At 39.3% G+C, this 23,086-nt stretch overlaps 1 protein-coding gene across 3 annotated transcripts in view; it reads left to right on the top strand.

Annotated features, from left to right (window-relative positions):
• The window catches only part of ME2 (malic enzyme 2), a 64,490-nt gene that overhangs the window by 2,457 nt on the left and 38,947 nt on the right, over window positions 1-23,086 (top strand). For all 3 annotated transcript variants that reach the window (XM_074383429.1, XM_003926065.4, XM_010336804.3), the window contains exons 2-3: window positions 14,210-14,329; window positions 20,853-20,986. In XM_074383429.1, the coding sequence (XP_074239530.1) occupies window positions 14,222-14,329; window positions 20,853-20,986 (242 nt within the window). In that variant the 5' untranslated portion in view covers window positions 14,210-14,221. The remainder of the gene's footprint in view (window positions 1-14,209; window positions 14,330-20,852; window positions 20,987-23,086) is intronic.

The raw sequence follows: 23,086 nt of genomic DNA, 5'->3' as shown, positions 1-23,086 counted from the left end.
TTACCTGTATCTTTATGCCATCCAAATGCTCATTCTTGATCTAGCAATTTGATTAAAAAAAAATTTTTTTTTTTGAGACAGTTTAGCTTTTGTTGCCCAGGCTGGAGTGCAGTGGTGCTGATCCTGGCTCACGGTAACCTCCACCTCCTGGGTTCAAGCAGTTTTCCTGCCTCAGCTTTCTGAGTAGCTAGGATCATAGGCATGTGCCACCATGCCCAGCTAATTTTGTGTTTTTAGTAGCGACGACGGTGTTTCTCCATGTGGGTCAGGTTGGTCTCGAACTCCCAACCTCAAATCTGCCCACCTTTGCCTCCCAAAGTGCTGGGCTACAGGCATGAGCCACCGGGCCTGGCAGATTTGTAATATTTTAAATAAATATTAATCATCATTATCCTTATAGCCTCTTATGTTAATTTCATCATTAAAATATGTTGATGCAGAAACTAGCAGGCATTTAGAAGGCACCTTGTGACCATTTTAGTTTATAATTACTAATAGTAATGCTTATGATAACTAGCACTTCTAGAGCACCTAGAGGGCACTGTGATAAGCATCTTAAAATTGATTATCTAATTTAAATCTTAAGCCTATTAAATAGGTCTTGTGGTTTAACATTTGCATTTGACTGATGAGAAGACTGCAAATCGGGAAGGTTGTGACTTACTCAGCATCACAGAGCTAGCAAATGGCAAAGCCAGGATTTATTTTGTTTTGTTTTGTTTTCATTTTTGTTTTTGTGACAGGGTCTCAGTCTTACCTAGGCTGAAGTGCAGTGGTACTATCATGGCTCACTGCAACCTCAACATCCCATGCTCAAGCCATCCTTCTGCCTCAGCCTCTGAAGTAGCCAGGACTGCAGGCGCGTGCCACTACCCCACGCTAATTTTAAAATTTTTTGTTGAGTTGTGATTTTGCCATGTTGCCCAGGTTGATCTGGAACTCTTGAGCTCAAGCAGCTTGCCCTCCCTCCTCGGCCTCCCAAAGTGCTGGGGATTACAGGTCTTAGCCACAGGATTTAAATCCAGGAAGTTTGACTCCAGAACTCACCCTTTGACCATTCTGCTATACTATTTGATATCGGTTTTATTAAGCAAACTTTCAAGTCAATTAGTCAAGCTTTTTATGGTGATGCTATTATAAAACTCTAAAGGCTCGATACTATTTATAATATGTATATATCAACATTACTACACAGAATTCTGCAAATTTCCCCTTCCCCACTTCATTGGTGAGAAAAATGAGACATCTAAGTCAATGGTTTCCAGACTTTTGGACTTCAAGGACAAGTAAAAAACTGTATGTATTGGGGACAATTGGGACCAGACATAAGATCTCCAATTTTTAATGTGTCAAGGTTAAGAACTGTCTTAAAAAACTACAGCCATCTGGTCGGGTGCAGTGGTTCATGCCTGTAACCCCAGCACTTTGGGAGGCAGAGGTGGATGGATCATTTGAGGTCAGGAGTTCAAGAGCAGCCTGGCCAACATGGTGAAACCCTGTCTCTACTGAAAATATAAAAAGGTAGCCAGGCATGGTGGTGGGCACCTGTAGTCTTAGCTATTCAGGAGGCTGAGGCAGGAGAATTGCTTGAACCTGGGAGGTGAAGGTTGCAGTTAGCCAAGATTGCATCATTACACTCCAGTCTTTTAACATAGTTCTTCAAAATTAGAATCCCCACGTTCTTTTAGTTCCTGTTTTTATTTCACTCACCCTTATAGTTCTCCTTCTATCATCTGTCACAGAGGCTGGAGTTATGATTATACAACTGCACTCCAGCCTGAGTGACAGAGTGAGATACTGTCTCTAAAAAAATAATAATAATAAAACTTTTTTTAAATGGCAATTTTTAAAATTTATTTTTTTTTGCCGCTTAGCAGAGTGTCAACCATCCCAATTTTGTTAATAGTACTTTTGTCACCATGTTGGGGATTCTGGGGAGAAAGCTACTGGGGGGTATGTGTCTGTGTGTTTGTATGTGTGTGTGTATATATATATATACATATATATATATATATGTATGTATATATGTGTATATATATGTATCTGTATACATACATATATACATATATATGTATATACATATATATATACACATACGTACGTATATACATATATACGTACATATACATACATACAGAGACGGACGGAGTTTTGCTCTTTTTGCCCAGGCTGGAGTGCAGTGGCGCGATCTTGGCTCACCGCAACCTCCACCTCCTGGGTTTAAGTGATTCTCCTGCCTCAGCTTTCCCAGTAGCTGGGATTATAGGCATGTGCCACCACACCTGGCTAATTTTGTATTTTTGGTAGAGATGGTGTTTCTCAGTGTTGGTCAGGCTGGTCTCGAACTCCCATCCTCAGGTGATCCACCCACCTCAGCCCCCCAAAGTGCTGGGATTACAGGCATGAGCCACCGTGCCCGGACAGAATATATATTATTAACACTGTGCTGCTATAATTAACATTATTAATAATATACTGATTAATAATTTTTGAAAGTGTAGAAACTTGATGTATATAGAATTTGTACTTGTAGAGCCAACTGCTGGTACTTTCTGCAGTACACTAATAAATGGAAATAAAGTGACAAGGACCTTTTATGCAACATAATCCTGGAAAGATGTGTCAAAGTTAAATCTGAGTAACCTGAAATTTTAAAATAGCCTGAAAAATCTTGCTATTTAAAGAAATCCAGTGAGGAATTATAAAGTAAATTATCTCTCTTAAAAATAAAATCAATGGAGTTTGCTCAAAGCAGGCTCTACCACTGTTTGTTCTTCTAGATTGTACATATTGAATAGATATCCTTTATTAGATGCAGATAATGAAAATAATTCATAAGTACACAATGCTGATTTTATATATATATACAAAATACACCCAGACAAATTTATATATATATATATATATATATATATATATACACACACTATATACCCAGACAAATTTAAAATTAAAAAAAAAAAAAAAAAAAAACTTAGGCAGCCTATACAAATACGTGTCTATTTTTTGCTTTTAAATTGAGAAAGGGTAAGTTAGGTTTTTTTTTTTCTGAGGTGGAGTCTTGCTCTGTTGTCCAGGCTGGAGTGCAGTGAGACAATCTTGGCTCACTGTAACCTCCACCTCCCAGGTTCAAGTGATTCTTATGCTTCAGCCTCCTGAGTAGCTGAGATTACAGGCACGCACTGCCCTACCCAGCTAATTTTTAAATTTTTAGTACAAGTGGGATTTCACCATGTTGGCCAGGCTGGTATGGAACTTCTGACCTCAAGGGATCCGCTTGCCTCAGCCTCCCAAAGTAGTGGGATTACAGTTGAGAGCCACTGCACCTGACCGGTCAAGATCTTTTTTTTGGTTTTGTTCATGGTTATAGTTCTTTTAAGAAGCACAAAAGAGAGCTTTGTTTAGGACTTTATAACTTACTGGTAATAGAACATTAAAAGAATATTGCATGGCGATGATTTAATAGATTCTGTTGAAGGCTTTAGATGTTTAAAGGAAACCAAATCTGGTTGGATGCAGCAGCTCATGCCTATAATCCGAGCACTTTGGGAGACCAAGGCTGACGGATCACTTCAGGCCAGGAGTACGAGACCAGCCTGGGCAACATAGACCCTGTCTCTACCAAAAATACGAAAAATTAGCCAGGCATGGTGGTGTGTGCCTATAGTCCCAGCTACTCAGGAAGCTGAGGCAGGAGAATCACTTTAATCCAGAAGAAAGAGGCTCCAGCCTGAGTGACAGTGAGACTCTCAATAAAAAAAAAGAAAACGAAACAAAACCAAATCTGATGGTGTAAGTTTCATAGCCGCTAAAAAGACACAGATTCCTGTAGAGTTAAGTAGGAACATGAGAGCAGTACTAACCATAGACCTCATTCCGGCCCTGGCGTGTGGTAGATGCTCAATAGTTGACTAAATAATTATAACATAGGTTTAAACTGAATAAGCTTCCAGTTTAAGATGATTGATTAGTCACATATTGGAATCTCCCTTTCCTTCTCTAAAAACATAGAGATGGTAAGTAAAATTGAAAGAACACAGAGCCAAGTTTGAAAGCAAGAGAGAAATCACATGCAGGAATGAAAAAAAACTTAGGGCATCGAGCTGGATTGAAGACAAATGTTCCATGGGTAGATGGGGAACAAATACAGTATATAAATACTTCTTAGGGTCTCCAGGGTGTATTGCTTGCCAAGAGATGGAAACTGAGTTCCTAAGCCCTGTTCAACATTCAGAACCAAAATTAGACATATTTTGGGAAGCTGAGAACTGGGGAAACACTTTTCTCTCCATAAATGAAGACTGGGAGATCTGTATCCTCACTGGGGTTGAGATGAGAGTTAAACCATCCATCCCACACCATAAATAGAATCCTAAGCCTTTAACTTGTTTGAATTTGGCTTTGGAATTCTACCCAAGGTATATAACCATCTAACACATAAACTAATGCAGAAACTGGTTTTAGCCTGTAAACCCTCTAGAGCTCATATAGAGGCAAACTTAAAACTGCCTCCAAAGGTTGATTTCCACAACACACAACATGTATGTGTCCACCATCAAAGATTGCTCTTATTTTTTTAAAAGTGAGCTTATAGACAAAAATTATGCTATGAAAGAGACTAAAAACTTATATCCAGGCACTAAAGACATTAGAAAAGGTCTTTAGGCCGGGCGCGGTGGCTCAAGCCTGTAATCCCAGCACTTTGGGAGGCCGAGGCGGGTGGATCACGAGGTCGAAAGATGGAGACCATCCTGGTCAACATGGTGAAACCCCGTCTCTACTAAAAAATACAAAAAAAAAAAAAACTAGCTGGGCATGGTGACGCATGCCTGTAATCCCAGCTACTTAGGAGGCTGAGGCAGGAGAATTGCCTGAGCCCAGGAGGCGGAGGTTGCGGTGAGCTGAGATCCCGCCATTGCACTCCAGCCTGGGTAACAAGAGCGAAACTCTGTCTCAAAAAAAATAAAAATAAAAATAAAAAAAATAGAAAAGGTCTTTAAGATAAATATTTAAATGGAGCCAGAATTTGAAGTTATGAATCATGAACTGATAACTGTAAAACAGAACCAAGTAGAAATATAGACATAAAATATTGAAGTGAAAAAATTGAATATCAGAAGTAGATAACGAAAAAGCTCTGTAAGTTAGTTGGATAAATTTCTTTATTAAGAAATGAGGCAGGGTGTAGTGGCTCATGCCTGTAATCACAACAGTTTGGGAGGTTGAGTCTGGAAGATCATTTGCACCCAGGAGTTGCAGACAAGCCTGGGCAACATGGTGAAACACTTTCTCTACAAAACTACAAAAATGAGGCTGAGGTGGGAGAATTGCTTGAGCCAGTGAGGTCGAGGCTGCAGTGAACTGTGATCATGCCACTGCACTCTAGCCTGGGCAACAGAACCAAGACTCTGTCTCAAAGAAATGAAGTGAAATTTTGTCTTGAAAAATAGGCTTTACAAAGGAATGGGAGGGAATACATTAATGTAACAGGAACAACATACTCAAAGGCTCAGAGGCTGAAAAGCTTGGAACAGGAAGGGTAAAACAAATAAGAACCCTTCCTGCACTACCGCTAATAAAGTGAGTGATATTGGATATGTCTCTTTCTAACTGTGAGCTTTAGGGTTTTTGTTTTTTTTTTTTTTTCATTTAATTTGAGATATTTAAACTAGGTGATGTCTAAGACTCTTGATAACTATAATTGTGATTCGAGGAAAATCTAAGTATGTAAATACACTAATTAGACTAAAGCACTATTTAGTTTAAGGTTTATATACTTGGTAATATGTAACTCTAATGCTTTAGGAAGGAAGCTCTATAAAGGGTATCAGGGTCATGATGATGTATTAAATAATATAGTATTGTACTAAATATATTGATTTTCCTGATTGTGTCACAGAGCTTCTGAAACACTTGAATTTCCTGATGATAGGAGTGTCTTAAAAATTTTTTAAAAACTGATGCATAATAGATGTACATAGTTTCAGGGTACATGTGATAATTTAATAGTCATACAATTTCTAAAGATCAAGTCAGTACATTTTGGATAGCCATCACTTTAAATATCTGTATTTATGCTAGAAACATTCCAGTTCTTCTCTTTTGGCTATTTTAGAATGTACTATAGATTATAAGCTATAGTCACCTTACTGATCTATCTAACATTAGGTCTTATTTCTTCTATCAAGCTGCATTATTTGTATCCATTAATCCCCTCCCCCCATGATAGGAGTGTTTTTTGTCATAATGATCCCCTTTTGATCACACCTGAGTGTATGCTAGTCACCTGAGGTGACTTAGGTTAGGGACCCTAGGTAACCTCAGGATAGAGCTGGTCACCAGAAAGACCAAGGGAATGTAGAGGGTTAAAACTTTAGCCGTATCCATGAGCTTTGGGGAACGGGGTGCTGGATATTAAGCTTTATAAAACTCTTGAACAGCAAGATTCGATGAGCTTTTCGGTTGCTGAATGCATGGTGCTGGGACAGTGGCTTGTCCAGAGAGGGCGTAGAAGCCCTGTATCCGCTTGTTCCCAGTACCTTACCCTCTACATCTCTTTATCTGGCTCTTTATCTGTACCCTTTATAATAAAGGGGGATCTTTTTGAAGATATGTTAGAATAAAGCAATTTACTGTGGACAATAAGATTTAAAATGGCCATGGTTAAAGACTTGATAAGAGTTCATAGTAATAATGATACAATTGACAAGGAAATTTGGTTATTTCTGTGACATACAACAATTTAACATTAGAATTATGATTGACAGCACATCAGATTTCAGGGATTTCATGCAGTTTTGGAACACATATTAACGTGTTCATGTTAATGGGACTCCGGGAAATGATAAACATTGTTTCTTATTAGGCAATGCTTCTCATAATTTAACATGCCCAATAAGCCTAGTATGTTATGCTTGGACTTCTATGGGTGCTTCTGGAATGTCCAAGAGTTAGTTTAAGGTCAAAAAGATATAACTTAAATTTGAAATTTGATTTGGGGAAGCCTGTTAATTATGTCAAAGGCTTAAAATGTTTGATCAAAAATAATATCAAAGGTCACTGTGATAAATGAAATAAGATTCGTTTAGTCATAGTGATAATTAAAAGATTTCAAAAACCAAGAGTTCTCACTCTTGGAAAAGCAACCCCATTTTCCCAGAAAAATTCCAAAGGCATAATAAAGACAGCATGATGCAAACAGAATATTTCTTTCTTCTCCTGTTTTGCAGCTTACTCAAAAGGTAAACTACAGTCTTGTTATTTTTTATTAATACTACACAAAAACTTGTTCAGAAGAGAAAACCAAATTCAGTATATTATTATTTTCTTTTTTTGTACCCTTTGTAGAGACGAGGTCACATTATGTTGCCCATGCTGGTCTCGAACTCCTGAGCTCAAGTGATCCACCTGTCTCGGCCTCCCAAAATGCTGGGATTCCAGGCATGCACCACTGTGCCCAGCCTCAATGTTATTATTAAAGTGAATTTTAATAAAACCTTATAAAAAAATTCATTCTGAGTCAGCTTCGACCATGCGAGATAAGATTTCTGTAAATTTTTTACAACCACTTGCAAAATTATTTCAGGTTTTGTCTTCCCTAATTTGTTTTATCCATTTAGTTTTATCTATTTCATTTTTTCCCTTGATTATGAAACCTTTAACCTCTAAACTAGACAGAATTACTTTTTTAAACAAATAACACATCTTTTCTCTTTCTTAAAACCCTCCTCACCAAAAAGCATCCTGCCTTTCTTGTGTAAGAATTATTTTTCTTTACATCTAGTTGTTTTAATTATATATATATGTTACAATTTTGACTCTTATTAATTTCCAGTATAAAACTTAGTATGAAGCAATTTTAATTGTTATGTAGCACGTAAAGAGCCCTGGACAGAGCTAGTAAGGCTATGTCTGGGGGACCCAACCACTTCCAGTATGGCCAGGAGGCACTTGGGCTTGGCTTTGCCTGCAGCTGGTGGCCCAGGTACTGAAGATAAACATATGTACCTCACCATGGTCACTTGTGTAGACTACAGAATTTAAAGGCTCAAAACCAAAAACATAAGCTCAGACAAATCAAACAAATATTAAAAATATCGCAGGAGCAATAGTTTGATGACCTTAAAACATGAAGAAACGTTATAAATTTGACCAGTAGACTCAAGGCAAAAATGTCTGAATTATATTTAATACTGACAATTTGGGAGATATTCGTATTTTATTTTACCATCAGTTTTTAAACTAGCTTTATATCAAAGAGAATTTAAGCTTTTTCAAGAAGGAGTTTGGATAGTCAGAGGAGACCCCAAGGAAGGTTAATCTGAACTACCGGACTGCAAGGTGGACTGAACTTCTTTATAAATCCCACACGGGATCCAAAGCAGGCAGTTTGAGCATACAAAGGAGTTTTACTTTGTTTTACATCTGAATTCTGCTTGCTATGTTTCTTTTGTGTCTTTTTATAGGTCTCTGAAAAGATGAGAGGTTTCTGAAAAATCTTCTCATAAATACGGCCAATTTATTTATTCCCTAAGCACTTAAGCCAATAAACCTTTTTGATGGAAAGTCCCAGAGGTAGCTTTCCAGATTTAGAGTATCATAGACATGAGTGGCATTTTTTAAATGGCATGGATGTGGTCCCGCATGATCCCCAAAAGAATTCACTCCCACAAATATGCTAAGATAACAGAAGACTCTTGTTGCCATAGACAGTGAAGGCTGGTGTTTGTGTATGGTGCCTCTAGTATTACAGAAATCCGTGGGGGTCACTAGTCACAGACCCATTACTGCATTACAATTACACCAGGAGGCCCACCTGGAATTGGACTTGTAATTCTTTCTTTTCTTTTCGTTTTCTTTCTTTTTCGAGATGGGGTCTCACTGTATCATTCAGGCTGGAGTGCAATGGCACAATTTAGCTCACTGCAACCTCTGCCTCCCAGACTCGTGATTTTCCCACCTTAGCTGGAACCACAGGTGTACACCACCACACCCAACTAATTTTTATTTATTATTATTATTTTAAATATTTTTGTTAGAGACAGGGTTTTACCATATTGACCATGCTGGTCTCGAACTGCTGAGCTCAAAGAGTCTGCCTGCCGTGGCCGCCCAAAGTGCTGGGATTACAGGCATGAGCCACTGCACCCGGCCTGTACTCATGATTCTTTATAGTTTTACTTTTTAAAAAACATGTTAATATTTTTAATCTGTTTGGAATTTATGTTTTGCTAACTCTAATGGCAAATCCTTCAACCTCTTCTTTTTCAAAAATTTCTTGGGTTTTCTGACATTTGCTCTTTCAGCTATATAATTAAGCTGAGTCTAAAGCTCCATAAATTTCAAGGCTGCAGTGAGCTATGATTGTGCCACTGCACTCCAGCCTGGGCTCAGATTGAGACCTTGTCTCTAAAAGAAAAAAAAAAAAAGCTCTGTAAATATTCTTAGAATTTTTATTGGAATTGCCTTAGGATTGTATTTTGTGGATTGTTTGAGGGGAACTAATATTTTTACTGTTGACTATTCCCATCCAGAAATGGGTATTTCTGATCATATATTTAGGATTCCTTAATGTCTATTAGTTTCTCTGTTGGTGTATTCCTAGGTATTTGATAATTTGTGTTAGTATTTTAAGTAGAATTTTTTTTTTTTTTTTTGAGACAGAGTTTCGCTCTTGTTACCCAGGCTGGAGTGCAATGGCGCGATCTCGGCTCACCACAACGCGCCTCCTGGGTTTAGGCAATTCTCCTGCCTCAGCCTCCTGAGCAGCTGGGATTACAGGCACGCACCACCATGCCCAGCTAATTTTTTTTGTATTTTTAGTAGAGACAGGGTCTCACCATGTTGACCAGGATGGTCTCGATCTCTTGACCTCATGATCCACCTGTCTCGGCCTCCCAAAGTGCTGGGATTACAGGCTTGAGCCACCGCGCCCGTCCATAAGTAGAATTTTTAATTCTATTATATATCTTAATTTATTATTGCTGATATACTCAGCTACTTTGCTGAAGTCTTCTTATTCGTTCTAGTGTTTTTTTTCAGTTGATTGTCTCAGATTTTCTAGATGATGGTTGTATCATCTGCAGCTTTAGACCTGTGCTATAAATGGACCAAAAATAATGCTACTTTTTTATTCTAAGAACAATTCAGTGGAGTAATGAAGTGAAAAGTATAGTAAAAATTACCCTTTAAATTTGCTTGAATACTTGAACTCAATACTTCTTATAAAATAATAAGCCAATTAATTTATTCCCTAAACACCTAAGCCAATAGGCCTTTTTCGTGGAAAGTCCCAGAGGTAACTTTACAGGTTCAAAGTACCATAGACCTGAGTGTCGTCTTTTTAAATGGCACAGATCTAGTCCTGCATGATCCCCAAAGGAATTCACACCCATAAATAGGCTAAAATAGCAGAAGACTCTTGTTGCCATAGACAAGTGAAGGATTAAAACTCATGCCTGTAATCCCAGGACTTTGTGAGGCCAAAGCAGGCAGATCACGAGGTCAGGAGATTGAGATCATCCTGGCCAACATGGTGAAACCCTGTCTGTACTAAAAATAACAAAAATTAGCTGGGCATGGTGATGCACACCTGTAGTCCCAGCTACTCCGGAGCCTGAGGCAGCCTCCCTCCTGGGTTCCCCTTGAACTGTGCCACTGCGCTCCAGCCTGGTGACAGAGTGAGACTCCATCTCAAAAATAATAATAAACATGAATATACAGAATAATAGTAATAGACTATATACAGAATAATAGTAATAAAGAATATATATATGGACTATTTATAGCATTTTGAACTTAAAACATCAAGATGGTAGCATAAATTAATTTCTAGAAGGATAACCTGAACACTTATCTTTCATCATGGTTATTTTTGCTATTCTCTCATGACTATGATAATAGAAATGCAGCAATGAAAAAGGATGAGGATAATGATGTAGCACCTACTTAATGAATAATAAGACCATTCAGATGAGTAAAATACATAATTTCAGTAATTTGTATTACCTTTCCCCTGAAAACACTATCAGGAAGTTGTTAGAGTTTGATGCCTCCCCAATAGTCAGCCTTGGTGACTGAGGAAGTAATTTGCTTGTGTTTGACTCAGAAGGTTTGTGTAGGCTCTGGTACTGGTTAATTTTCTGTCTTACTCTCTTTTGAACAGCTCAAAATATTTCTTAAAAGGGTCTCAAATCTCCTATGTGTGATTTTCTGGTTTTATTCTACTGACAACATAGTCAGAAAATTAAGGCATTTTTTGAACAATACATTGAAGACTTTCTCCTGGTGGCTTTTCCTCTTGCTCTTTCTGCTCCTTCCATTTTCTACATTCTTTGTCAGTGTTTACTATTTTTTTTTTTTTTTTTTTTTTTGAGATGGAGTCTTACTCTGTCACCCAGGCTGTAGTGCTGTGGTGCAATCTTGGCTCACTGCAGCCTCCGCCTCCCAGGTTCAAGCGATTCTCCTGCCTCAGCCTCCCCAGTAGCTGAGATTACAGGCGTGTGCCACCACGTCCGGCTAATTTTTTGTACTTTTAGTAGAGATGGGGTTTTACCATGTTAACCAGGATGGTTTTGATCTCCTAACCTCGTGATCCGCCCGCCTCGGCCTCCCAAAGTGCTGGGGTTACAGGTGTGAGCCACCGCGCCCGGCCTGTCAGTGTTTTCTTAAGGCCCACAATTAATTCTTAAATTTCTTCCCTATAGCTGTGAACAGAATCATCCCTACTATCTTGGCCTGGCTGCCTATACCGTGTTTTTTTTCACTTTTTTGACAGAGAACAGGAAACCTTTTAATCTTTCACACATGCTTTTCATTATGTCCTGGCCTCCATGCTTTAATTTACAGTTTAATTGCAGCCATGACTATTTAATGTGAGCGAAACATTCTTGGCAATGTTGAAGAACTTCCAAACCTGACTGTGTCATGTTTAATATCAGGTTTACCATCTATACATGGATGTGTTGATGAAACTCTAAGCCTCCTGTAAGTGGACTTGAAATAGCAAATCACACTTCATTTCAGAGGTTGGTGGATGAAAATGGTATGGGAGGCAGAAAACAACTTCAGCACAGTTACTTGCAAACTGGAGTGTTTCAGTGTCCAGGAATAAGTTATCAGCAACACGTTTAAAACATCTCTTTTTGGCCGGGTGCAGTGGCTCACACCTGTAATCCCAGCACTTTCGGAGGCTGAGGTGGGCAGACCACCTGAGGTCAGGAGTTCGAGACCAGCCTGCAACCTGGCCAACATGGTGAAAATACAAAAAAAAACTTAGCCAGGCATGATGGCAGGTGCCTGTAATCCAAGTTACTTGGAAGGTTGAGGCAGAAGAATCTCTTGAATTTGGGAAGATGGTGAAGGTTGCAGTGAGCCAAAATTGTGCCACTGCACTCTAGCCTGGGCAACAGCATGAGACTTCATCTAAAAAAAAAAAAAAAAAATCCCTTTTTTGGTCAGGCACAGTGGCCCAAGGAGGGCAGATCATGAGTTCAAGACCAGCCTGGCCAATATGCTGAAACCCCGTCTCTACTAAAAATATAAAAAATTAGCTGGGCGCAGCAGTGCATACCTGTTGTCCCAGTTTCTCAGGAGACTGAGGCAGGAAAATCACTTGAACCCAGGAGGTGGAGGTTGCAGTGAGCTGAGATAGTGCCACTGCGCTCCAGGCTACAAAGTGAGAGTCGGTCTCAAAAAAAAAAAAAAAACCCTTTTATGAAGTTCTTACTGACCGCTTGATTAAATATCTGTAAAAGTAATCCAGAAATTACACTGCCACTGAACAACGCCCTCCCCCCCCCCACCGTATGTGTGTGTGTGTATACACAACATAGGCATGATAGTTTCTTTACAATAAAACTTTTAAAGAACCAAAAGGAGGAGTGGGGAATAACTGCTTAATGGGTATGGTGTTTCCTTCTAGGGTGATGAAGATATTTTGGAACTAGATAGAGGTGGTGGTTGTACAACTAAAAGAATTTTCTAAACGCCTCTGAATTGTTCAGTTTAAAATGGTTAATTTTATGTTATATGAGTTTCAAATTTTAAAAAAAAAGCCTTACGTAAATGGTTTTGCTGCCCCCTCATACACAGATCATGGATTTCTCCACAATTAGAAACTCCATTTGAAAAATCTTATCAGCATAATCATTGCAATGACTTGTAATGTTTAAAGAAATAAATGGGTATTTCAAATTCTGATTTTTGGTGAGATAAATGGTAAGCAGAAGAATCTATTATCACTAAATAGTTAGATTTAATATATAGTTTTCCCTTTAAAAATTCTGATGTTTATGATGGATGCAAAGGGACAATTACTTTATATGTTTTCTAGCCAACTATATGATTTGTTTATATTAAATAACTGGTTTTCTAAGACAGAAATTCTAATACATTAAATTTAAACATCAGACATCAAACATCATGCATTAAAATTCTAGGTCTAGGCCGGGCGCGGTGGCTCAAGCCTGTAATCCCAGCACTTTGAGAGGCCGAGGCAGGTGGATCACGAGGTCAAGAGATCGAGACCATCCTGGTCAACATGGTGAAACCCCGTCTCTACCAAAAATACAAAAAATTAGCTGGACATGGTGGCGCGTGCCTATAATCCCAGCTACTCAGGAGGCTGAGGCAGGAGAATTGCCTGAACCCGGGAGGCGGAGGTTGCGGTGAGCCGAGATCACGTCATTGCACTCCAGCCTGGGTAACAAGAGCGAAACTCCGTCTCAAAAAAAAAAAAAAAAAAAAAAATTCTAGGTCTAGATTAAGAATCAAGATAGTTTTTCTTCCTTTGACTGTGTGTGTGTCTCTACCTTCCTATTTACTTTTCCACCTTTAAGCTAAACTCTCACTTATTAAAATTGAACTCACTTTGCCATTTACTATGTTACCTTGTTTCTTAACCTCTTAATTTGTTTCTCTCACAAGTGGGAGATGCATACCTTGCCACACTTGTGTGGCTAGAAAGAGGTTCAATGTTTTTGCAGTGTCTGATGCATAGTAGATGGTACATAAAGAGTAGCAGTGATTATTTCCCGAGAACTTAAGTGTTATCAGAAAACGTTAAGTTTTCACCTTCACCTTACTGTTACCTTTTTAAAGCTGTTGGAGCCTGTGGAAACATAAACGTGTTTTGAAAACCGATACCTGATGGACGTGCAGGTCTTTAATATGATTCTTATCAGTGGTTTATTTGCTTCGTTTGTCTCAGGTGAAAGAAAAGATGTTGTCCCGGTTAAGAGCAGTTTCCACCACTTGTACTGTGGCATGTCGACATTTGCACATAAAAGAAAAAGGCAAGCCGCTTATGCTGAATCCAAGAACAAACAAGGTTAGTAACGTAGTAACATTAATACCAGTGTACACTTTCTCTCTTTCTGGTAAAGGTTTGATATAGTTTAGAGTGATAAGAGGTGACATATTTTTGTAGCTTTATACTAATGCTGTTCAGATACTTGTTTACATGAACTTTTCACACTTCTCCACATGGCAAAATCATGGTTGCTTTATACTTCCTCAATTTCAGCCTCCTAACTTTTACCACCAGAAAAGGATTGACTTTGCTTTCTAGTTATAGCTTTAAAAATAAAAAATCCCAGAATAGTGTTTTGGTTGGGACTTGGGGCCACTTGTGAGATATTTACATTTCCCCAGCTCACATCAGGTACTCACCCTGAGCCAATCAGGCTCTTGGAAGGTAGGGTCAAAATTGTGACATGAACCTTTATGTAAAGTGCACATCACCCCACCTCCACCTATCTTTTTGGACACAAACGATTGCACACAGAAAATTTTATCCATTAATTACAGTGGTTAGATGCCTGCTTCGAAGGAGAGAGACCTCTGACTCTTTATTACACTCTTGGGACAAAAGTGATACACAATATTGAGATCCAGTCATTACTTCCTCCTTTATCTGTGTTTGGTTCAGTGGACAAGTGCCTATCTGTTTTTTAGTGGCAATATTAAATAATAAGTAAACAATTCTGGGAAGAGTTGTTTTGTTTTGTTTTGTTTTTAATGTGATGGAGTCTCTCTGATACCAGGCTGGAGTGCAGTGGTGCAATCTCGGTTCACTGCAACCTCCACCTCCCAGGTTCTAGTGATTCTCCTGCCTCAGCCTCCCGAGTAGCTGGGATTACAGGTGCATGCCACCACACTCAGCTAATTTTTTTTATTTTTTTATTTTTAGTAGAGACGGGGTTTCACCATGTTGGCCAGGTTGGTCTCGATCTCTTGACCTTGTGATCTGCCCACCTTGGCCTCCCAAAGTGCCAGGATTACAGGTGTCTTTACCAAAAATACAAAAAATTAGCCAAGCATTGTGGTGTGTGCCTGTAGTTTCAGTTGCTCTGGAGGATCACTTGAGCCCAGGAAGTAGAGGTTGCAGTGAGAGCGTGCCACTGCACTGCAGCCTGGGTGACAGAGTGAGAGCCTGTCTTTAAAAAAATTGTTTTCCATGAAACTGGTTACTTGGTGCCAAAGAGGCTGGGGACCACTGCTCTAGGAAGTTTTTACTGACCGTTTTTCCTACTTCCTCACCACACTGGCTGAGTTACTCCCCTGGCTGTTCTTAGAGCATTCTTGTGCTCACCTCTGTCATTATCATTTATCATACTCAGTTGGAATTATCTCATTCCTGTCTTGAGGACAAGGACCATATCTTAGTCTGTATCCTCAGTATCTTACCCCAAAGTACTTAGCACACACAGAGCCTCAGTACATGCTGGATAAATGAATGAATGCATGAACAAATGAGCACATAGGAAAACAAAATCTGACATGATTGGTGCTGCAGGATTTCACAGATCATTAAACATGGGTTTTGTTTCCAGAAAAGAAGTTTGGATTAGGTAGGAGTTTTGTTATCTACTCTTGTAAAACAAGTTAGGAAACAGCTGTATTCACACCTCTTTTCCCAGTGTACTGATTTATGTGTTTCTTTTTCATTTTTGTGTGTTTTTCTTAAGCTCATTTCATTTACAAAGTCTTAAAAATTAAGTTATGCAGCTTTTTAAAAAAAGAATAAGAAGGGAAAAAAAGTAAGAATAATTTTAAATTACATTACAAAGTTTTCAGTTGAGTGATATGGTTTGGCTCTGTGTCCCCACCCAAATCTCATGTTGAATTTTAGTAATTCCCACGTGTCAAGGGTAGGACCAGGTGGAGATAAGTAAATCGTGGGGGCGGTTTCTCCCATGCCCTTCTCATGATAGTGAGTGAGTTCTCACAAGATCTGATGGTTTTATAAGAGACTTCCCCCTTCCCTCATCACTCATTCTCTCTTCTGCCACGCTGGGAAGAGGGGCCTTTCACCCTGATTGTAAATTTCCTGAGGTCTCCCCAGCCATGTGGAACTGTAAGTCAATTAAACCTCTTTTCTTATAAATTACCCAGTCTTGGTATTTCTTCATAGCAGTATGAGAAAGGACTAATTCAATAAGTATATTTTATTTCAAATGTATTTATTAAGACCTAATTCCTAAACCAAAACAACATAAGCCATAGAACACGTGATGTGAATAGTTGTGAATTTGTGATGAACAGAGCTTTCCACTTAGTTATAATTTTCCCTTTTTAGTGCAAGTTCATCTCAGTTAACACATTTTCAGAAATCTAAACAAGCATTTGAATGCTAGTGAGGCACTGGCTACATAGTGCCTATCCACACTGAGGTTAAAGGAATGCATTTTATCTCTTTCATATAAATGGATTCTGTCTCCTGAATCATTTGCCTTCTGTCTTCCATTTCTCATCATAAACCCAAATCAGTATTAAAGAGTCAGAAAAGTTGTTTTAGTCTCAGATTATTTCTATTACTCTCAAGATATGTCTTGTTTAGATTTGTACAAGGCTTAAAGATATAGATAACATGTGCTTTAAAGTATGAAATGAGTACCAGTAAATAAATATTTGGTCGAATCATAGAGATGAGAAAATGCATAATAAATGAATTGGCTATTCCTTTTTAGTGTGAATTTAAAGCTTTTAGAGGTAGATATAAGTGATACTTTCTTTTACACTTTAATAATGCTTCCACAGGGTAGAGTTCTCAAACAGGAAATTTGGGAAGGATTCAGGTGAGGTTTATTATGATAACAACTGTAAAAGTGTACAATTGTTTGATTAAAAGATGAGCCAAGGAAGTCTGTAATGCGTGGTGCGACCTCGGCTCACTCCAACCTTTGCCTCCGGGGTCCAGGCAATTCTCCTGCCTCAGCCTCCTGAGTACCTGGGACTACAGGCACGTGCCACCATGCCCAGCTAATTTTTGTATTTTTAGTAGAGATGGGGTTTTACCATATTGGCCAGAATAGTGTCAATCTCTTGACCTTGTGATCCGCCCGCCTCAGCCTCCCAAAGTTGCTGGCATTACAGGCATGACCCACTGCGCCTGGCAGTTATGTTTCTTTATTCTTTTTTTCTTTCTGTCTTGGACTGGATAATCTTTAGTGACATATATATATATATATATATATTTTTTTTTTTTTTTGTGACAGAGTTTTGCTCTTGTTACCCAGGCTGGAGTGCAATGGCGCGGTCTCAGCTCACCACAACCTCCGCCTCCTGGGTTCAAGCAATTCTCCTGCCTTAGCCTCCCAGGTAGCTGGGATTACAGGCACGCGCCACCATGCCCAGCTGATTTTTTTGTATTTTTAATAGAGACGGGGTTTCACCATGTTGACCAGTATGGTCTCGATCTCTTGACCTCGTGATCCACCCGCCTCGGCCTCCCAAAGTGCTGGGATTACAGGCTTGAGCCACCACGCCTGGCGAGTGACCTATTTTTAAGTTTGGTGATTCTTTGTTCCAGTTGCTCAAATCTGCTGTTTAAATAAAAAATGAAAAATTTTAAAATTTCATTTATTATACTTGATGAAAAGATTTTTAAAATTTCATTTATTGTGCTGTTGATGAAAAGATTCAGACTCTGTAAAATATTTCAAGAGATTTATTCTGAGCTAAATATGAGTGACTGTGGCCTGTGTGAGAATATGTGCCCAGGGTTGTGGGGGCACAGCTTGGTTTTGTACATTTTAGGGAGACATGACACATCCAGTATGCTTAAGATATATATTGGTTCAGTCCAAAAAGGCAAGACAACTTGAAGCAGGGGCTTCCAGGTTATAGATAGATTTAAAATTTTTCTTATTGGCAGTTGGGTGAAAGAGTTATTATCAGTAGAAATAAATGTCTGGGTTATGATAGGAGGTATTGGAGACCAAAGTTTCTTCATGCAGACGAAGCCTCCAGGTAGCAGGTTTCAGAGAGAATAGATTGTAAATGTTTCTTATCAGACTTAAGGTCTGTTGATGTTAATGCTGGAGGAGTACAGTGAGGCATGTCTGACCCCCAATTCCCGTCATAACCAAACCAGTCCTTTCAGGTTAAATGTTAGAGTGCCCTGGCCGAGGAGGACGTCCATTCAGGTGGGTGAGGGACCTTAGAATTCTATTTTTGGTTTATAGTACTTTCACCTCCAGAATTTCTATTTAGTTTCTTTGTTGATAGTCTCAATTTGGTGAGACATTATTCTCATACTTTGCTTTAGTTCTTTAGACATGGTGTCTTTTAGTTCCTTGAATGAAATCAAAGATGTGAATTTAAAGTCTTTATCTAATAAAGTACAATGTTTAGGCTTTCTGAAGGAGTTTCTTGTTGAAAACTAGACATTTTAAATAATGTGGCAGATCTGGAAATCAAATGCTCCTCCCAGGGCTTGTTGTATTTCTGCTATATTTGTTTATTTAGTAATATTTCCCAATTAATTATTTTCTTTCTTTTTTTAAATTTTCTTTTTTTTTTTTTTGCACCCTAGCCTTTTGCCCAGGCTAGAGTGCAATGGCACAATCTTGGCTCACTGCAACCTCTACCTCCCAGGTTCAAGTGATTCTCTTTCCTCAGCCCCCTGAGTAGCTGGGACCACAGGCATGTGCCACCACGCCCAGCTAATTTTTGTATTTTTAGTAGAGATGGGGTTTCACCATGTTGGCCAGGCTGGTCTCGAACTCCTGACCTCAGGTAATCTGCCCACCTTGGCCTCCTAAAGTGCTGGGATTACAGGCATGGGTCACCGTGCCTGGCATCCAAACTAATTTTTTATAAAGTCTGTATTCTTATACATGCCCACTAAAGTCTCTGATTGTTTAGTTTAGTAGTCAGCTGATGATTAGACAAAGACTTAAAAGCTTGGAACTAGTAAATTTCCCATTCTTTGTCAAGGAGCTCTGTGTGCATGTTGTGGCATACCTCCAGTACTGAGCCAGGCAGTTTACAACTACCCAGAAGCCTTCACTTGCTGCTTGCACAGAGCCTCAAGGTTAGCCAGCAGTGTGAGCTTAGGGTCTTTTCAGATCTTCCCTGAATGTGTCAACAGCTCATATATGTGACCTTCTAGAGTCCCAGTAATACCTTACAGCTTTTCAAAGCTCCAACCCCGTGGACATCTCTTTCTTTAGCTTTTCCTTTTCAGCTTTTTGGTTCCCCTATTGTTTTCCTCAGTTGTTACCCACTGCCTTGGCCAGCTGCAATGCTAAATAATTGCATAATTGCCTCTGATTGTTTCTAACAAGCACTTCTGAGGAAATGGCTTTTCACACTGGGTGAGCTCCAAGTTAGGTCAAATGAAGACAGCCTTGCTAGTGGGGTCTTCCAGGGAAACACCGGACAAGCCAAATAATGACATTTTTCTGGAATGGGGCTTAAAAGAACCTACAGCCCTTTCTACTTCCTCCCATGGCTTCCAGGCTGATGATTTTCACAGTAATTGTGAGGTGTTAGTTTTCAGTTTAAAAATGTCATGAAGCTTGCTGTGTACTGAAATCCAGCCATTTTTCCTGAGTAACTGCTCCCTGATTGCTACGTGACTTTGGTTAATTTCCAGAATGTTGAAGTTGCTTCTGATCATTTATCCGATGTTTCTTGTGTTTATGGAGGAAAAGATTTTTCGAAGGCCTTACCCCAGCATTTTCACTGACATTGCTTTGATACGAAGAATTTAACCCACAGCCAGATTCCAGAAATTAAAGATTTTTCTTACAACATAGATTAATTTTTTCTTAAGCATCATTCCTTCTGTCTCCTTTCTATGGTATTTCATGGTATAGATATACCATAGGATGCTTAACTCTTTCATAGTTGATGGGTGTTTGTTAGTTTGTAATAGCCAAGAGAACTAGAAACAATGCTACAACTAAATTTTTTTGTATATGACTCTGTATTCTATTAAGAATGTTTCTCTAGAATGGCTATCTGGAAGTCAGATTGCTTGATAAATAATATGTACATTAAAAATTTTAAGAATGTGGGCTGGGTGTGGTTGCTAACACCTGTAATCCCAACACTTTGGGAGGCCTAGATGGGTGGATCACCTGAAGTCAGGAGTTCGAGACCAAGCTGGCCAACATTGTGAAACCCCGTCTCTACTAAAAATACAAAAATTAACTGAGTATGGTGGCACATGCCTGTAATTCCAGCAACTTGGGAGGTGGAGACAGGAGAATTGCTTGAACCTGGGAGGCAAAGGTTGCAGTGAGTCAAGATCACACCACTGCACTCCAATTTGGGCAATAGAGCAAGACTCCATCTCAAAAAAAAAAAGATTTTTTTTAAGAATACTTTAAAACTGTCTTCCAGAGGCCCAAACTAGTTTATATTCCCAGCAGTGCTTTGTGAGAATAATTTTTTTCCACACCCTGACCCATACTGAACATCAGTCTTACAAAATTTTGAAAGCCTGGGCAAAAATCAATATGTCATTGATTTTTCAAATTTGGATTTAAATTACATTTTGAAGAACAATGTCATTGCTACCCTTGTAAGTAATTTTTAATCCTTTCATTTCTCCTATTTAGGGAATGGCATTTACTTTACAAGAACGACAAATGCTTGGTCTTCAAGGACTTCTACCTCCCAAAATAGAGACACAAGATATTCAAGCCTTACGATTCCACAGAAACTTGAAAAAAATGACTAGCCCTTTGGAAAAGTAAGAGATTATTAGATGTTTCATTTTTTTAATTGGTATTCTGATTAGAAAACTTGTGAGCATTATGGTTATTATGGCATGAAAAATACATAATCTCATATAAGTTTGTGTTTTTGTCCCTTAACTACTTTTATAATGATTGTGTTTCTTTCACTTCAGTGAATACTTCACTAGTATTCACTATTGTAAAACTTAACAAGTTAGTTTTTATGTTTACAGTCAGAGCATCAGGCTTGAATGGAATGTTAGAAGCAAAGGATACCATCTAATTTGTACTCATCTTACTCAACAACTTTTATTGATCACCTACTGTGTTTGGCACTGTACTAGCCACTGAGGCTTTAAAGTGGGTGATAGATAGGATGACCATACATTATATCACCTAATCCAGGATACTTTGGAGAATAAAAAAGAGATGTAGCAAAAGCTATCCCTGTCAAAACTTTTTTATTTTATTTTATTTTTTTTGAGATGGAATCTCACTCTGTTGGCCAGGCTGGAGTGCAGTGACGTGATCTCAGCTTACTGCAATCTTCACCTCCCGGGTTCAAGTGATTCTCCTGCCTCAGCCTCCCAAGAAGTTGGGATAACAGGCGCCTACCACCATGCCCAGCTAATTTTTTTTTTTTGAGACGGAGTTTCACTCTCGTTACCCAGGCTGGAGTGCAATGGCGCGATCTCGGCTCACCGCAACCTCCGCCTCCTGGGTTCAGGCGATTCTCCTGCCTCAGCCTCCTGAGTAGCTGGGATTACAGGCGCCACCATGCCCAGCTAGTTTTTCGTATTTTTTAGTAGAGACGGGGTTTCACCATGTTGACCAGGATGGTCTCGATCTCTTGACCTCGTGATCCACCCGCCTCGGCCTCCCAAAGTGCTGGGATTACAGGTTTGAGCCACCAGGCCCGGCCTGCCCAGCTAATTTTTGTATTTTTAGTAGAGACGGAGTTTCACCATGTTGGCCAGGCTGGTTTCAAACTCCTGGCCTCAGGGAATCCTCCCACCTCAGCCTCCCAAAGTGCTGTGATTTGAGCCACCTCGCCTGGGGGTTTTTTTTTTTTTTTTTTTTGAGATGGGGTCTCATGCTGTTGCCCAGGCTTGAGTGCAGTGACACAGTCTCAGCTCACTGCAACCTCTGCCTCCCAGGCTCAAGTGATTCTCCCACCTCAGCCTCCCAAGTAGCTGGGACTATAGGCATGTACCACTACACCCGGCTAATTTTTGTAGGTTTTAGTAGAGAGAGGGTTTCACCATGTTGCCAAGGCTGGTCTCGAACTCCTGGACTCAAGCAATCTGCCCACCTTGGCCTCCCAAATTCTGGGATTACAGGCTTGAGCCACTGCACCCAACAGCAAACTTGAATTTTTGACCAACCCGGTAACTCATAGCCCTGTCTTCTAAGTGGTCATCAGCAGATAATTATGCTGTGGTTGTTATTGGCCTCTAGACCACAATGTACAGTACAGTGAGAAAAAGGTACATGCATATATATTCTGGGAGCATGCAGAGGGCATCTAGCTTAACTTGGGGAATCAGATAAAAGCTTCCTGGAGGGAGTGATGGCCAACCTGAATTGCAAACAGTATGTTACAGGTAGCAGGCAAAGTATTCTGTGTAGAAGGATTGGTCTGCATATAGAACTGAGCATATCAATTTGAGTTTGTTAAATATAGGAGATTATTGGTGACTGGTAAGAGTGGTTTCTTTGATGTGATGGGGCAAAAGAGATATGTGATCGATTGAAAAATAAATGGGAGGGGAGGAAATGTAAACTACCCTCTCAAGAAGTTCAGGTAAGGAGGGAAGGAAGACATTAAACAATAAATAAAGCAGGACTTGGGATTAAGTATGTTTTAAGCTGGGAGAAAGTTTAATGTTTCATCATAATTATGAGGAATGAGCCCAGGAGAAAGCATAATTGATAGAGTAAGTTCTCAGAGAAAGGAAGAAGGCATAGGGTCAAATGCAGATAGAGAGGCTGGCCTTGAGCAAGAGTAAAGAACAGCTCATTATCTGAAAATGGAGTAAAGATAAATATAGGTATTCGGAAGGGTAAATATGGAGGTGATTGAGCAGAAATGAGATCTCATCTTAACTGATGAC

Source organism: Saimiri boliviensis, chromosome 13 (genome assembly GCF_048565385.1).
Source record: "Saimiri boliviensis isolate mSaiBol1 chromosome 13, mSaiBol1.pri, whole genome shotgun sequence".
Lineage (NCBI taxonomy): Eukaryota > Metazoa > Chordata > Mammalia > Primates > Cebidae > Saimiri > Saimiri boliviensis.
This window is presented reverse-complemented; position numbering and strand designations above follow the sequence as displayed.